At 40.2% G+C, this 16424-nt stretch overlaps 1 protein-coding gene across 8 annotated transcripts in view; it reads left to right on the top strand.

The window, feature by feature from the left end:
- Nucleotides 1-16424, top strand: part of CHD7 (chromodomain helicase DNA binding protein 7) — a 133275-nt gene that overhangs the window by 77497 nt on the left and 39354 nt on the right. For 7 of the 8 annotated variants that reach the window (XM_068188026.1, XM_068188001.1, XM_068188045.1 and 4 more), the window contains 4 exons: nucleotides 5713-5851; nucleotides 9212-9349; nucleotides 10432-10497; nucleotides 15335-15390. In XM_068188026.1, the coding sequence (XP_068044127.1) occupies nucleotides 5713-5851; nucleotides 9212-9349; nucleotides 10432-10497; nucleotides 15335-15390 (399 nt within the window). The remainder of the gene's footprint in view (nucleotides 1-5712; nucleotides 5852-9211; nucleotides 9350-10431; nucleotides 10498-15334; nucleotides 15391-16424) is intronic. The other variant, XM_068188036.1, reaches the window with a different exon arrangement.

Genomic DNA, 16424 nt, shown 5'->3' with positions numbered 1-16424 from the left:
AATACAGTGGTGGCTAAAAAACATAACACTGGCAAAACAAATTTCTTGTGGACCAAATTAGTCAAGTTTGAAAGCAAAATGTAGGCTAACTTAGGCTCACGAGTGAAAGGTTTTCATTAAATTGGGTGGGTGCTGAGTATTATGTGTGCTCTAAACTTCATGAAGCCAGCTTCAGGCACATGCAAAGCAGGCAGATTTTTCCAAAAGTAGAGGGACAGGGAAAGGCAAGTATTCCTACTGAATTGCAAAGTCATGGCTCAGATGTCTGTTCCTCCTGTGCCTGTCCCTGGAGGAGATGAGGACCACCTGTTTGAGAAGATCACGCTGCAGCACAGCTGATATCTCTCCTGCTGCTTCCTATGAAACCCTAGAGACTGGCCACCGATTATGGTGGCAGGAGCAGTAACCATTTGCAAGGGCCAAATGGCAGCTATTTGCAGGAGCTCTTGCCTTGTCCTATCTCCTCAAAGCGGTGTGCTGTGCTTTGCAGGGCTGCTCATATCTGCTTCCTCCCCTCCCTGTGGCAGGGAAAGCTTTGTCTTCCCCACACACTGAGCAGCAGCCTGGGACACAGTGTAGAGCGAGTGTGTTGTTGCTTACAAGGGGAGTGCTAAACATGAGCGTAATAAAGTTTTTAGAGGGAGGTGGAGAAGAGCTTTTTTGGCGCACGGTTTGGCTGTTTGTTGTATCGGAAAGGGGATGGCTCCTGGCCACGGAAGTGGGAAGAGGCTGCTGCGTGGGGGAGCAGTGCAGACAGCAGGACACAGCACCCTGGGGAGCTGTAGGACAGGAAGAGAGGTCCCGAGGCAGTGGTGGTAGTTTCCACTCCCAGGGTCAGATCATCCTGAGCAAGGCAGGAAGGGGCTGCCTTTGGGAGAGAACAGGAAATCATGCGAGATTTCCATGCATGTGTCCGTTGAGGCTGTTCCTGTTCACACCTGTCCTCATCTCCCTTTTGAACCAGCCCAGCTGCCTGATATTTACCTTTGCTTATGCTGCAGGGCAGGCCTTGTAGGCTTCACTATTATCAAAGCTTTTTAGTAATTTGGCTGACTTTTCAGGCTGGAAAAAACCTTGTTGTCTGTTGTTTTTCCTACTTTTGTGATATGTAAAAACTGATTTTAAAAGAAGTTTTGATTACACTAGGAGCTTTAAAAAATAATTGTTTTCCTTGGGTAAGGCAGTAAAGTGTAAGTCTCACATCTCTGACCTTTTGAGAAGGTGGGGTTGTTTTTCAATGTTTTTTATGCTCCACAGTGAATGTGTAAAGTTTGTCTAAGCTAGGTTCCAGTCGTGAATCTGTTACAGGACAATGTTCCCAAATGGTAAAATAAAAATTGTAATGCATCTGACTTCCTTTAGATCATAGAATTATAGAATAAACCGTCATCCAAGTCATGATAGTTGTCAGAAATTGTACTAATAAACAGATCTATCAGTTATGCAGATCAGGTGAAGTAGTTACACAGGGTGAATATATGGGCTAATTCCCCTCTTAATCCTGCAAAGCATGTCATGATTTTGGGATAACTTTTGAGTCAAATGGTTTGCCCCTGTAAGTTTCTGGAGCTTCATCTAGTTTTCTTGGGGGCTGCTGAGCTGACACAAAACACCTTGTCGGAGTTTGGATATCGTTCTCAAATTGTAAATCAAGCTCTCTTTTTAGTTGTACTACTTACTGTTTTCCTATTTAACCTCCTTTTCTTCATGTTTTTTGCTTGTTTGACCTTCTGCAGGTTGTCTTCATACTGATCCCCTTTGGGTCAGTATGGTGTGCAGTCCTCGGGGGTAAGAGGATGAAACCAGAAAGTGATGTTGGACAGTGAGATTGTAAAACATCTAATCTGAAATGTCTGTATTTATATCACTTGAACTGAGGAATGAGTTTAACTGGCAGTTTTTAAATACTTAAAAGTTTTCTGTGTGGCAAATACTGCTCCAGTTTGTCCTAGGTTTATAGTTCTTGTTTTGGGACTGAACACTTACCTTGTCACTAGTGGGCCTTAGCTAAATTTTGCATTCATGCATATGTAAAAACAAATATGAGAGATAGTTGTCTAAATATGTATGTTACAGTCTACCTTCCTTGTTGCCAGACTTGGAAAATACTAATCATGTGCACCCAGTGTTGAGCACTGACAAGGAGTCCTAATGGCAGAGTCTCTGAGAACAATCTCTTAAGTACTTGCCTGTTCTTCATGTGGACAGGTAATTCTGTTCCAGGGTAATGCGGTTGCTGGATGGCCTGAGTGTGATCTGCTGGAAAGTGCAAAGGCTGAGTCAACAGTGGGTGCATTCAATTGTCAGGAACAAATCACACTGGCTCCATGGGAAGATGAAGAACAGTTGCTGGCAATGCAAGGAAGCTGATGCTCTCACTGGCCAGATGAAGCTCCTGCGTGTGTGATGCCCTGGGAAGCCGTGTGTCCCTGCGTTTAGAGGGGTGGTGCTGTTCTATTTCTACTTCACTTTTTTTCCCCCTTTCCTTCAAAGAAGTTGTAGCTGTGCATTTAAAAAGAGCAATTCTGTTGCTGAATTTAGAACTTAAAATTCCCGGTGGAGCTGTACGCGGGCTTTGTTCTCCGCAAGCTGGTCTCTCTTTCACGTGTGTGTTTATAACTGGACTGGACAGGGAAGTGATTTGAAACTTTGTCCGAATCGCTTCGACCGCGTCTCCGCTGCCGAGAGTGCCTGTGTACAGCGAGGCGCACGGCTCGGGGTAGATACAGGTCATGAAGTAGTCATGGCTCGGACAGAGAACGGTCTCTCGGAGGCCAGACCGGAACCCGTGTCGGGGCGGACCTGCCCGCAGCGCCGGGCTCTTTGTCTGCGCCCGGCCGGCCGGGAGCGCGGCGCGGTCGGTGGGTCGGCGGGCCCTCGTTAGCGCTGCCCGGCCTTTCAGCAGGCTGGTGTTTTATCCCGCCTAGCCCACGCTATTCTTCCCGGCTTTAAGCCTGTTATTCACAGGCGGCCGTGCACCGGGGGCACGGCACGACGGCTGAGCTTTAATTGTGCACCCCTCTCCGATTTACGGGGGTCAGGGGGGAAAAGCGCCGGGCTGTCAGCGCGTTTCACCTGGCGGCGATCTTCACCTTCCATTTAAACAAGTTCGAGAAACGCGTAAAGCGGTGCTTTGTGTTTGTTTTGCTTGGTCGCTGTTTGGTGTTCAGTTTTTAGTCGGTGTTTTTGGAAGCGGTTTGGCGGTGATTTGATGAAAGCCGGTGTGTGTGCGGCGGGGGTTCCCGTGCCGCGGCCGCGCAGGTGCCGGGAGCGGGCGGGCGCTGATTGAGGGAAGCAGATGGCAGCGCTCGGTGGCCGCCGGCCAGCGGAGCAGGTGCTGGTCACGTGGCCGCGGGTTGCCGGGGCGACGCCAGCGCTCTCGGCGTGCGGATGAAAAGGCGAAGGGGGCCCCGCTTCAGCTGCGGCTTTTTGTGCCATTGGTGGCAGCCAGAGCGGAAACAAGCGCCGGCGGGGAGGGAGGGGAGCCCGCCGGGCACCGAGCGACGGAGGGAGGGAGGGACGCGCGCTGCCCGGCCCCGCCGCCTCTCGGGGCTCGCCCTCTGCCCGCGCTCCTCCCGCCGTGCCAAACTCTGCCCCCGCTGTGCCCGCGCTCTTTGCGCCGTGTCGAACTCTTCCCCCCACATCTCCTTTCATTTTAATTTTTTTTTTAATTGTCACGGTTTAAGGTAGGCTTTTTTTGAGCTGTGTCAAAAAAGCTCCTCTTAATTTCACAGGATCACAGAGTTGGTAAGGTTGGAAGGCACCTCTGGACATCATCTCATCCAAGCCCCCTGCCAAGTCAGGGTCACCTAGAGCAGGTGACACAGGAAGGTGTCCAGCTGGATTTTGAATGTCTCCAGAGAGGGAGACTTCACAACCTCCCTGGGCAGCCTGTTCCAGTGCTCTGCCACCCTCAATGTAAGGAAGTTCTTCCTCATGTTGAGGTGAAACTTCTGGTTTTGTTTCTGGCCATTGCTCCTTGTCCTGTCACTGTGCATCACTGAAGAGAGTCTGGCACCATCCTCTTGGTACCTACTATTGAGATACTTATATGCATTCATGAATCACAGAATTGTTAGGAATGGAAGTGACCTCTGCAGATTATCTAGTCTCAGTCTTCTCTTTAAACAGGCCCAGCTCTCACAGTCTCTCCTCTTAGGAGAGATGCTCCAGACCCCTAATCATCACTGTGCCCCTCTTCTGTATCATGTTCACTAGCTCCTTGTCTTTGTTTCACTGAGGAGTCCAGAACTGGACACAGCACTCCAGATATGGCCTCAGTAGGTCTAAGTAGAGACAATTTTGCAATAATACAAATCTGTGTTCAAAACTCACAGTCTTTTCATATGTAAATGTGTTTTTTTTAATTATTTTTTTAAATTTGGAAATGCTAGTTTTTAAAATTTGGAAGTGCTAGTTTACGCATAGGCTGCATGGAGAAAACGTTGTAGCTGAGTTGTTGCAGTCCTGAAGAGACATGTGACTCTATTGGAAAATTTAAAATTACAGCTCCAAAATACACTGTTGGTGGGCTAATATGCTGATCATAATGAACAGACTTAAAGCTGATGTTTAAATGAGAAATTACAAATATGAGGATCCTGAAGAAAAAACAAAGCCTGGGCAGTTTCCCAGGTATGAAAATAAAATGATGAGAATGTAGAAGCCATATAAAAGTATCTGATACAGCGCTTGGTGACCTGTGCTTGCCATGTGTCAGGTACCAGCACACGGCTCTGCTCTGCTGTCAGCCGTCTCAGCAACTTCCCTTAGCAAGCCACTCACACTGGCAATGGCCTGCTGGGAGCTGACCACAAAAAAATTAGTAAAAACCTGCCTCAGACTTAAAGGCTAGATGTGCTTTAAAATACTAACTTCTACCATCGATTTTTGTTGCCATTTAAAAATTTCACCTCTGCCATGTTGCAGATCATCTCAGTTTGTGATTTGGTGATGGTGAAATTAAAGCTATGCTCAAAGGTGTATTTAAATGCATTTTGGTACCTATGTCTTTACCCATTTCCAAGCCTCTGAGTGCAGCTGGAGACATGTAATCCCAGCTCTTCAGGTGATGAACATTTTCATGGGGGAGGAAGGGAAGGACCAACCCTCAAAACATGGTCAGTGGATATAGCTTTCTAGTATTGTGTAGATGCTGAGATGCTAGTATGGTGTTTTTCCCCCTGTACAAGCTGTAGTTGCACACATTGAAGCTGTATGGATGCCCTCAGCACTGACCCTCAAGAGCACTTCCTGCTTGGAAATAGCAGGGATTGTAGAAGAAGATTAATTCAGTCCTTTGTTTTGGTAATGCTTGCTCTGGTTCTGCTTACCTGGGCTGCATGGTTAATAGAAGACAAGCACATGCGTAATCCTGTTTCTCTTCTCATGTGTCAGATTGTCCAAACACTGCTTTCAGAAAGTGCAGGTTCTGAAGAGAGCAGCTCTTCCTTTCCCATCTCATTTTAATTTCTTGTTGAGTACACATCGAGTGTCGCTGTCTAAGGTCTTGAAGGAAAGAAGCAAGGTGTCTGTTGTTAAGGCATGTGTAGTGATGGCCCATGCATCACTGATTTTGTAGTTACTTTGAAATACTTCAGAAAGGCAATTGAAAATATAGTCACTCAAAGCAAACATCTCACAGATCAACTCTTTTTTAAATATCTCTTGCTTATATTTTTCTACAAAATCTGATTAATACCTCTGTTTCAGTAGCAAGAAGCAAGATTCAGAAGCCAGCGCTGCGAAGAAAAAGGTTAACAAGGGAAAGGAAGGTTCTGAAAACTCAGATTTGGAAAAAACTCCACCACCATCACCTCATCCTGAAGATGAAGATGATCCAGGGGTTCAGGTAATGCTATTGTTGAAGTTCATTGTAGACTTTGCCAACTTAGAAGCATAAAGCAATAGTTTTCATGGTCTTTGTTATAGAGATACAGGTATTTGGATAATTTCTGTGTTGTTTACAAAGAAGGTGAGAAATGAAAATCACCGTGGTGAATATTTTACAAAACCAAGTATTTTTCATCATATTTTTTCTTTATAGTCTTGTTTCTTGCAGATATGTGAATGGTGCTGCTGAGTTTTGACACATTCTCTTTGATTACTCTTGCAGTTATGATGCTGAATGTTCTGTTCTGTAGACTTAATGCACTATTACCAGGTCTTGCTTATAAGCTCGGTGTTCATTCTTGCATTGGCTTTGCAAACCTTGTGAAATCAAGAATGAGACGTGACAGAGCAGAGTGTTGGAAACATGCATGTGAGGCACTTGTAGCTACACTGCTTTAGTGGATGAAAGGCTTCTTTTGCAGGACTACCAGTCATGGGCTCACATGGATTAATTTCTCTTGACCACTGCATTCCTATCACCTTCTATCCAAACTTTGTTTCACATAAAGCAAATCTGGAAATGGAGTAGCATATATGACAAGTTTTGTGTGCTTTGTCATTTGACATGTTAAGAAGTGGTCAGCTCCTGGCTTGCTTCTGCTGGGAGTGTTTTGAGCAGGCAGTAAAAATAAGAATCCCCTCATGAAGAGGTACGGGCAAATTGTAGTGGGGAAAGTATGAGACTCCTACGTAGTCATACCAGTGTACATGAAATCCACTGCATTTGTCCATTGCTCATCAGGTTGTGGATGGGTTGCTTCTGGTTATGAGAGATGTTCAGACTAATTGGGAATGGTCAAAGCAGCCTGTGAAGACTTTGGCAAAAGTCTAGTTGTCCTACAAAAGCATGGCTTATGCCCTTCCTCCCAATATTTTCAAGAAGAATATAGTAAATAATGAAATGTGAGCGATCTAGTATATTCTAGTTAAAAACAAAAGAAGCAATAGAAGAGTGTGTTCTTCCTGACTCCTTCAGACTGTGTTTTCTGAATTAGAGGAGTTGTGTTAAACCATGCAGATGTTAAAATGTTTGAAGAATTAAGTTTTCTGTTCTGTGCTGCAAATCTCTGCCATCCTGATTAATGACAGTGGCAAAAGATGAAGCAACTTCAGGGCTTTGGATGGGTTTTTTGGGTTAATTTGTAGGTGATTATATTCCATTTACAATTCAGCATTTCTCCATGGTTTGCTTGTTTTCAGTCTAGTGGAACAAAAACTTTCTTTTTGTCAAACACAATTGGGTGATAAACATTATGTTTGATTTTTAATTTTTTTTTTTTTTTTTTGTTTTTGTTTTTTGAAATAGAAGTACTAGGGCACTTGCATCACTTTTTAATTAAATGTAAAAAAGTATTTCAGGAAACTGTTTTCTTAGTACTTTCTCATACTGTGCATGCTATAGTGCACTTTTTTGCATGAACTTAGGAAAGGGTTCCGACCATGTTTACTGGGACAGCTACTATTAATAAGCTTGTTATGCATTTCTCAACCGAGATTGATGTTGTTCGGTTGTCTAAGACACAGTTGCATTCTTAGGGTAAAATCCTGAGCCTTCTGTAGAGATACTATGTAGTAATGCAGTGATACACTGTTTTCTTTAAAGAGGAGAAATACCCGTGTGTTATGCAGGTGTTTTATATTCCTTTATCAAACCTATTACTCACCTTCCTACCTGTAGATCAGTTAATAAGTTAAAGATAATCAGATGCAGGTAAATATATGTGCAGTTTCTGTCAACAGTGCATAAATATTGCAAAACCACATATAAATGTAAGAGGAAACAGGAAGTTCATCAAGTTGAAAAAATATCAAGTAAAGGCTACCATTATGTTTTAAATATTCTCTCTGTTAGGGAAATGGAAGAAGATATTTTTGGCACCAAAAATAATGGTAAGACTTACTTACCAAGTCAGAAGAAAATTGGTATTTTCCCATCAGTGATCCTGTAAATCAAGATGCAAATTTGCCAAGTGTTACTATTTTGAAGCATAAAAATATTGTTTTGTGGAAACCCCCATAAGTTACTGCGTTAAAGGTAGATGTCACATCACCATTGTTTAAAAGGGTAATGTAAGCTTGACCTGTGCTCAAAAATTTCATTTTCAGTTAAATAAATATTTTCTAATTTTGTAAAGTGCACCAGGTATTTATGCTTTAAAACGTATGATTAGCTATCTAAAAGTTAAGTATTTGACTTTGTCTATGTATATTGAGAGACTCAGGTGTGTAAGTCTGTTAAACAAGCTACATAAGTAATTGCATGTATCAGTGAAGAAGTGCAGTAGCTGAGAAAGATGTATAAATAAGTAATGTAAAATATATAAATAAATAGTGTTTCAAGTCATTAAGGTGGAGGTTTTTTTAACACTTGATAGTCAACATAATTTTAATGTATACATTAAGATAGTTGAAGCTCAGTTGACAGTTTTCTTCAGCAACATATGCTTACAGCTTTTCAAATACATAAACTGATGCAGACTATCTGGGAAGTTGAATTTTATTGTTGTAAAAACAATACCCAGCACCGGACATCAAGTTGCAAATTCTGTCAAATGCATGCTTCTGTATTTTACTGGTTATTTTGTTCAGTACTGCTGAAGCTTTATCTCATCCTGGTGGTGAGGATATGGGAGCACAGAAATCATGTTTTCAATTTGGGGTGGTTCAAGTTTTCCATTCTCCTCTATTAGTTTGGGGTCTTTTCCCATGCTGTGCTGCAGGATGCCTTTCTGAACAGTGCTGGGTCAGTGAAGTGAGGAAATCGTATTTCATTGTGTTTCCCCTACAAGATAATCCCGGTACAACTGGGTGGATGGGGAGAGGAAGAAAGTGTGTTGTCACTGCTTAGCAACGCAGTGGGCCACGCTGTGGAAAGGTGGGGTTTGGCTCCTGTGTTGGCCATCTGTCAAAGTTTGTTACAGATGTGAATGGAGAGGTGCAGCTTCTTGGGTTTTAATTGCTTTCTGAGATAGGCTTCCTAATTTTTTAATGTTGTTTTAGTAATGTTAAAAAAAGTGAAGAATTCCCCCCCCCCCCCCAACTTTACAACTTGGAACAAGCATTATGCCGATTTTTATTTGTGGTTGATTTTTGTTTCACTTTAGGTTTATTTTGATTTTTGCTTACAGAATTGAAGAACGGCTAAGAGGCAGGAATTTGCAATAGTAGTGTCCTGAGTCCACTCTTTCTACCAGGGTGTTGTAGAAATTACAGCATTTACTGCACACTAATGTATTTGAGACACAGAGAAGTTTTCTTGGTTACTCTGCTTCTTATCAGCTTTGTTTCTCATGAAAAAATATGAATGCTTTCTGTTCAGAAACGACGCTCCAGCAGGCAGGTGAAGAGGAAGCGTTATACAGAAGACCTGGAGTTCAAGATTTCAGATGAGGAGGCTGATGATGCTGATGCTGCTGGAAGAGACTCTCCTTCAAATACTTCTCAATCAGAGCAACAGGTCAGATATGAACAGACTGGAAAGGTTGCCATAACTGCAGCATTCATAGATCAAATATGGGCCCTTTTCCTGAACGACATTTGTACATGATTGATAGAATGTGCCAGAAGGCATTCATTTTTACATTCTTAAAGAATATATCAACTCATGGCTTTGTTTGCAAGCTGATGATACACAGCTTGAAAGTTCAAGCTGAGTTCTTTGAAATTAGTAGTCCCTAGCCAAAGGAAACCTATACTGTACTGCTAGAAATCTAGAATGTACTTCTGTGAATTCAGTGGTCTGGCTTCTGTGACTTTAATAAACCACTCAAGCTTGTCCCCTGCTGCTAGGCACCATAAGAACTCCTTTATGAAATTACTGCCTTGTAGTACTCAGCAGGGTACACTTTATTCTCTGTGCAATGTAAATGATGGATAAAATAGTTTGAATAAGATGAGGGGTAATACTGTAGGAATGACTGTTTGTAACAATCTCATTGTTTTGTAGTGCTTTTTCAAAGAACTACTTCATTTAACTGATGACCTATTGGAAATATATCCATGTTCTTTAGTATTTCATTTGGCAATTTGTTAAGCCTTGTGAAATATTGTATGTGATCTCCATTGTTAATTGTGTCTTATCAGAAGGGGAATTGGGATGGTTTGCCTCCCGTTGTAATAGTGAATTAATGTAATAGAGAATTGCAGGCTGTTTTGAGAGTGATCGTGTGGACACCTGCTCAGCCAGCTAGAGCTTCTGAACATCTTTTGCTATTTAGACTGTATGGTGCTGAAAGCATGTATTATTTTAGCACAGGGGAACTGCTCGTGTTGTTATATCTATTTATCTGTGCACATCAGCCTTCTTAACTGTGAGAGCTGGAGTTGCACTAGGTCTTAAAAATGGGCTCAAACAAGTATCCTTCGATCCTTTATTATGGTATAAAATCTCTTTGAGTCCTCAAAGTTCTCATGCTAGGAGGAGAATGCCCTCTTGGTATTAAGCTTCTGTTACAAAAAAATATTTTAAAGTTTTTCTAACGAAGGAAGTCTTTAGCAAAGATGCACTCCCATAACTCTTGTATGCTGTTTATGATGTAGGAATCTGCTGATGCTGAAGGTCCTATTGTGGAGAAAATCATGAGTAGCCGTTTAGTCAAGAAAAAGGTAAAACCAAATACCCTTCCTCCCCATATTTTAAACAGGCTAAGCATATTTCTGCTGAAGCCGTTACTGAGTTCTTCAAATGCCTTGGATATTCCCAATTAAAACTGTTCTGTTGAATAGAGGAGGTTCCCTGAAAGTGTATTCAGATGGTATGCAACATGTTATTCAACAGTCATACACAAAACAGATTGTTTAATCTTTTACTTGTTTCTTGCTTTTTTTGGATGAAAAATTTGATTTTTGCAAATATACATGCCTGGGTGAAATCTGTGGTGCTCTTCATAGGAGTTTGGGGAATGAGAGAACTCCAAAACCCTTGCCCATAATTTTTGCATCTTTTGATGGCAGTTGTGCTTAGCAGCTGAAACAAATTTACATATGACCAAGTATGATGCATACAGAGGTGATGAATATCTTCCTTGTTACTATGCTAAGATGGTAAATGAAACACTCAAGTTCAGTGTGGTTCCATTATAATTCTGCCCTGGTTCCTAGTTAAGTTCTTACTTTGCTTACACATTTTTCTAATCTGCTTCTCAACTTGATTGGCCTTTGCATTTCCAAAGTATTAGAACTCTGAGAAGGAAATAGAAAAGAACTTATTCCAAAAAGGGCATGATTGTATTTATAGACTCTTTTGTGGAGCTAATTCTCTGACTTGTACTACAGCTGGACAGAAAACTGTCTGATTTAGACCGATACAGCGTCATGTTGATCTTTGTTAACCAGCAATTCATCTTTGCCTCAGTGTTAATTTTCAAATTGGAGAAAGGAAGTTTGCCTTTACTAATGGATTTTTTTTTCAATGTTGTGGTGGTTTGGTGTTTGTTTTTGGGTTTTTGTTTGGTTTTCTTGGGCAGGGTGGGATGTATGTATTCAATTTTATTACTACTGTCCTAACATCATTAACAATTTTGTAAACCTACATTCATTCAATGTTATGAATTCTGGTGACTCAATCTGACCTGTTTAGGCATTTTACAGCATAAGCTTCTAGGGCTTTTTAGAGTGTTTTTTCTGTTTGTTTTTTTTTTTTTTTTTTAAGGCTAGAGCTCTATTTTGTGTTTCAAATCACAGGCTTTTTTTTTTCAGATAAACTTGAGGTAATATAAAGTGAGTATTTACTTGTCCTGATGGTCTACTAGGCAGGAGAGGAGGATGTGGTCCTTTCATAAATGTCTTTACAGAGGAAGCTGTTTTTCACCAATTATTCTTCCCTTCTTCCTCTCCCCTGCAAACAAAGGTGTGATTACTCATGGGGAGTGTGTATTTTGCTGCAGTTTGTGGGAAGTAGTTGGTCTGCTGCCTACATGTCTTTGATTGCAAGCTCTGCTGGAGGCAAGCTCTATTTTGAGCTTTTTCTTTAATGTTTTTTATGGATTGTATTTGCAGGTTTGAGGGGTGTCTCTTCTTTCCCTGCTCTTCTCCCCAACCCTCTTCTCCAAATTTCAAAAAAAAATGGATTTCAGGATGTTAATATTTAACATCTGAAGTATCCAACTGTGCTTTTATTAAAGGTCTTTTACACTCTTACTAACGTCATCAAAACCCTGGTTGTTAGATTACTAATCAAAGTAAAATTGCTGCGATCAGGACCAGTGCATAAAATAAACACGAGGAGAGGATTCACTAGGAAATCTTTCAGTGCATTAGGTTGTAACAAAGATGTTGCATTCAAGTAAAGGACATTAGATAATGAGTATGCTTTTGGAGCAGTATGCTTATCATAAAATCATGCTGGTTTTCTGAGAAATAGCCTTAGTGTAGCTCTGGAGTTACCAGATAGGATGCAGCACTGTATTTGCAGCCATTTTTGAAACGTAGAGTAAAAGGTAGAACCGAGTTCCTGTTTGAAGTAAAAAAGATGGTGTTTTTCACAGTTGTTTCTAATGTGGAATGTTGAATTCCCTTGAATACTCTTTCTTCTTGCAGAAAGTATGAAGTACATGTGTCACTCTCTTTCCAAACCTGATGAGTTTGGATGTTGAAATTTTTCATTCAGTCCCCTTTGAATTCCTACTTCTTAACTTTGAAAAGGAATAGCTAGGACTGATTATGCTATCCAGCAGAAATAGCACATATTTTGGAAAGATAGGGAGTTTGTAGAACCCTGTACCTGCATTTTAAACGTGTCAATGTCTCTTTTTGCCTACTAGTACATGTGAGAATTAGAATTAATTGAAATGTGTGCAATACCTGCATGTCTTCCTCAAATGGATTTTATGATTTTGTGCTGTGTATCAATTGAGGTGATTGGGTTTTTTGTGGTGCTTTGCATCTGTTATTAATGTGTTCTGTCTGCTATTTTTCTGGTAGTTGATAGTTGTGGTGGTTTGGGTTTTTTTCATGGTTCGTTTTTTTCTTAGTTTTTTTTGGTTGGTTGCTTTTTTGGCTTTTTTTCCCCCAAGCTTTTGATTCTACACCTGAGTGCCTTATACAACTAACTTTTGCATTAGTAGTGTTACTGTATCACCTCTGTGGCAATGGCATGCAAGATTATGTGCTTTTAAGTATTTGCTTGAATGAAGGGGTCATTTATTTCTTCAATTATCTGCAGAGACTGTAAATCAGATCCTGGCCACACCTGGAAGTGGTAATTTGAAGTGTCCTGCATTGCCCAAGTCTGCTGTTTGTTATTTTAGGATGTCTGTGTAATCAGTTTGGGGAGAATTTTGCATAAATGTTCTATCTCACCTTTTTATGTGGTTAATGTAAGTGTACAGGTAGTGAGGAGTGCACAGTGACATCAGAGGCATAAGCTGTTGTCTCATATACCCTAAAGTGATGTATTGTTAACCTCTGCTTGAGTGCTGAATACCAGGCTAAGATTTTTAAAATATTTTTTCTGAAGTACTTTTTGCTTAGGTGAATCTTTGATGCACTCTCGTAGAGCATCTAATAACATAGACCAGTTGCCTATTAGACAATACAAAATTGTGTTTTACTTATGAGAGTTACAGAATTTATCAAGATGTGCATTGTGAATTATTGTTATTAAGTTGGCAGCTGACAGAAAATACGTTTGACTGAAATGCTGCTGAGGGGAGTGAAGCTGGTTAATATGAAACCTCTATGTAAAGGTGTTTAATGATGTTGTCATTGTAATACTGATGGATCTCAAAGGATTCTGGTTTAATAGTAATCAAAGAGACTTGGCTGTAATACATTTTAGATAATAAAAGAAGTTAATGTCTTAAAATTAGGGTTGACTTCTTAAAGACTAATTTTGCCTCAGGGCAGTGAATAGGTTCCGATAATGTGATCTCCAGCTTCTTTTTTCAGTGCAGTTTTGATCTCTAAATATTAATATCATCTTGAGAAAGACTCTTCTGAATTTTTTGTTTAAAAAGAATCTTTATGGTCTCCAGATTCCTTCCTCTGACAGTGTCTTTGTAAGTGTCAGAGAATTTCTCCACTGTGTTTGGGTTTAGAGGATGGTTTGGAGAGCTTATCTTTGATGGAAGATTCAAGATCAAGAGGTAGCACCAGTAATCTTCTTCCACTTCTTTAGGGAAAAATAGGTAGAAACCAGTATTGTTTCTCTCTCTAGGAAGGAATGCAAACAGACTGTACTGGAATGATGTAAATGCTAAACTGAAACTTCCTTGCTACTCAGGAAGTAAAGGAATGCTGTGTGAATCAGGGACTGGGAATGCATGAACTTCACTGTGCTAGAACACAGTTTAATGCAGCTGCTACTGTTGTTCTTTAATTGCACTGCTGCAGAGGTAAAATCTAGCCAGCAACTAAAGATGGCAATTCAAGTTTTAGAGTAGTCCCTCTTGTGTGTGCATGTGTATATATATTTTAAATATATATATAAAAATACAAAAATTGTTGATTTATACAGCAGTCAACAGTTTTGCCTGTTTAATGCTGCATATACAGTATTTATTACAGATTATGTTGTCCTGATGAAATGTATGAACCAGAAAATGCTGCTCTGTTTAAAATTTTCCTAAAGTTCATTAGTAAAAACAAACAGTTAATGTTGTGACATAAACTGAATTCTAAATGTGTGCCTGGTGTACTGTCCTTAGTTTGTCCTATGGCTGGGTTAAGGAGTAATTCAACAAAGTATTTATTACATGCCATATGTTATGCAGTAGTTTGGCACCAGGGATAAGTTAAGGGTAGCTCAACTCTTAGCACTGAATGCCCTTGGTTTTGCTGGTTTATGTCACAACTTTAACCTTGCTTTAAATGTAGTTTTTGGGTGTTAATTTAATTTGGCTGCTCTGTATGTGAGACATCTTGCCTGAGTGAATTTAATTGCACCATTGAGTAAAACTAAAGCCATGAACACTGATGCACTACAATTCTAGCAGAGGTATAAGGTTTAGTTTTATATGGCTTCTTGTTTGGAGTTATTAACTATATGGAGGAATAAACCCCCTTTAAAACTCTTTTTTAAAACATTACAAAACCCACAATGTAAAGTTGCCATGAGCCAGCCAAAAATAATACATATGGCATTCAGGAGTGCAGTTGCTAATTGGCTGCTGCCTGAGAAAATGGTACACTTGGCTTCTACTTAACACTGTGGGTTTGGCAGAAAGCCAGATTTGGGGTGAGGTTGTGAATGAAGCTGCATGTGGTTAGGGAGGAGTTCAAATGATTCATGTCTTGGAAGTTGTAGTAAGCAGTGCAGTATGTACTTGGGTAAGCAGCTGGAGGAAACTCCTCACCCATGTCCTCCCCCACAAACCTTTTCCTACACCTCCACTTGTGTCTCTGTGTGGGGACCATAGTCCATATCTCAGATAGTTTTTAAATTGTTTACTAAGTTGGGCTGTTTAGAGATTTAATTCACGTTTCAACATTTCTTTTCTTTTAGATGGAGAACGGAGAGGAAATAGAAGTAGAGGAATTCTATGTCAAGTACAAAAACTTGTAAGTAAAGTTACAGCTTTGATTGCTATCCAAATAGCTTTCAAAACTGGTTTTGTAACAGATAGAAATTATTATCAAACTTTAAACATATTTAATGTTTAATCCAAAACAGTGACAAATGAACAGGGGAATACCTTACATTGGTGGTACAGGGTTTGGCAGTGTTGTGTTAATTTGTGTTCTCTCCAAAATTAAATCCATAGGTAAAATTGCTTTGCTATTACATACTTTAAGGCACATTATGCATGCAGGCTCATGGACACACACCTGTGCTGTGTAGGTCTAACTGCAGCTGTAGAGTGTGTGCAAACTACTCAAAAATAACCCTTGATGTTGTATCAAAAACAAGATTTATGTTGAACAAAATGTCTAAGATAACAAAATATGAGATGGCTTTCAATATTCCAGCAGATCTTTACCCCTCCATGAGAGGAATATAATCGTGGTGAGAGCAGCATGTTGTTTCACTTCTGGACACTGAGGCTGGAATGCAATCACTGTTTAAAATAAAACACTTCATAGCTGGATAAGCTCACTTTTCTTGTAGGAAAATAGCACACCTTGTGTATTTTACCAAATTTTCTGCCTGAGAGACAGAAATCTTTAAAGGCGCTTTTGGCAGCTAACTGCACATAGTTGACTTCACTTTAAATATGCTGTCATTTTGGTATCCTTTGCACTATATTGTTTATTGTATAATGTTTAATTGCTTAATTATGCTTTGTTTAGTTCTATTACATAGACATAATTTTTGTGTTAACTGTGCTGTCTTAGGTTTTGACAGATTAAATTTATGGAGTGGGACAAGTCACTTTGGCAGAGATACTGTTCCTTCTTCTATGTTGTTACTGTGGAGCTGCATTTACAAGGGCGTTTTCTCTCTGTCAGTCTTAAAAAACTCACAAGTAATTTTGAGTTACAATGCTGTTATCACAAAAAATTATATAGGATGGTAGTACTTAAAATAGTTGCATCTTTTGATTAACTTGTGAAAATCCTACTCTTTGCTAGAATATAATGCTAAGTAGTGACTG

Source organism: Anomalospiza imberbis, chromosome 1 (assembly GCF_031753505.1).
Source record: "Anomalospiza imberbis isolate Cuckoo-Finch-1a 21T00152 chromosome 1, ASM3175350v1, whole genome shotgun sequence".
NCBI classification, from domain to species: domain Eukaryota; kingdom Metazoa; phylum Chordata; class Aves; order Passeriformes; family Viduidae; genus Anomalospiza; species Anomalospiza imberbis.
This window is presented reverse-complemented; position numbering and strand designations above follow the sequence as displayed.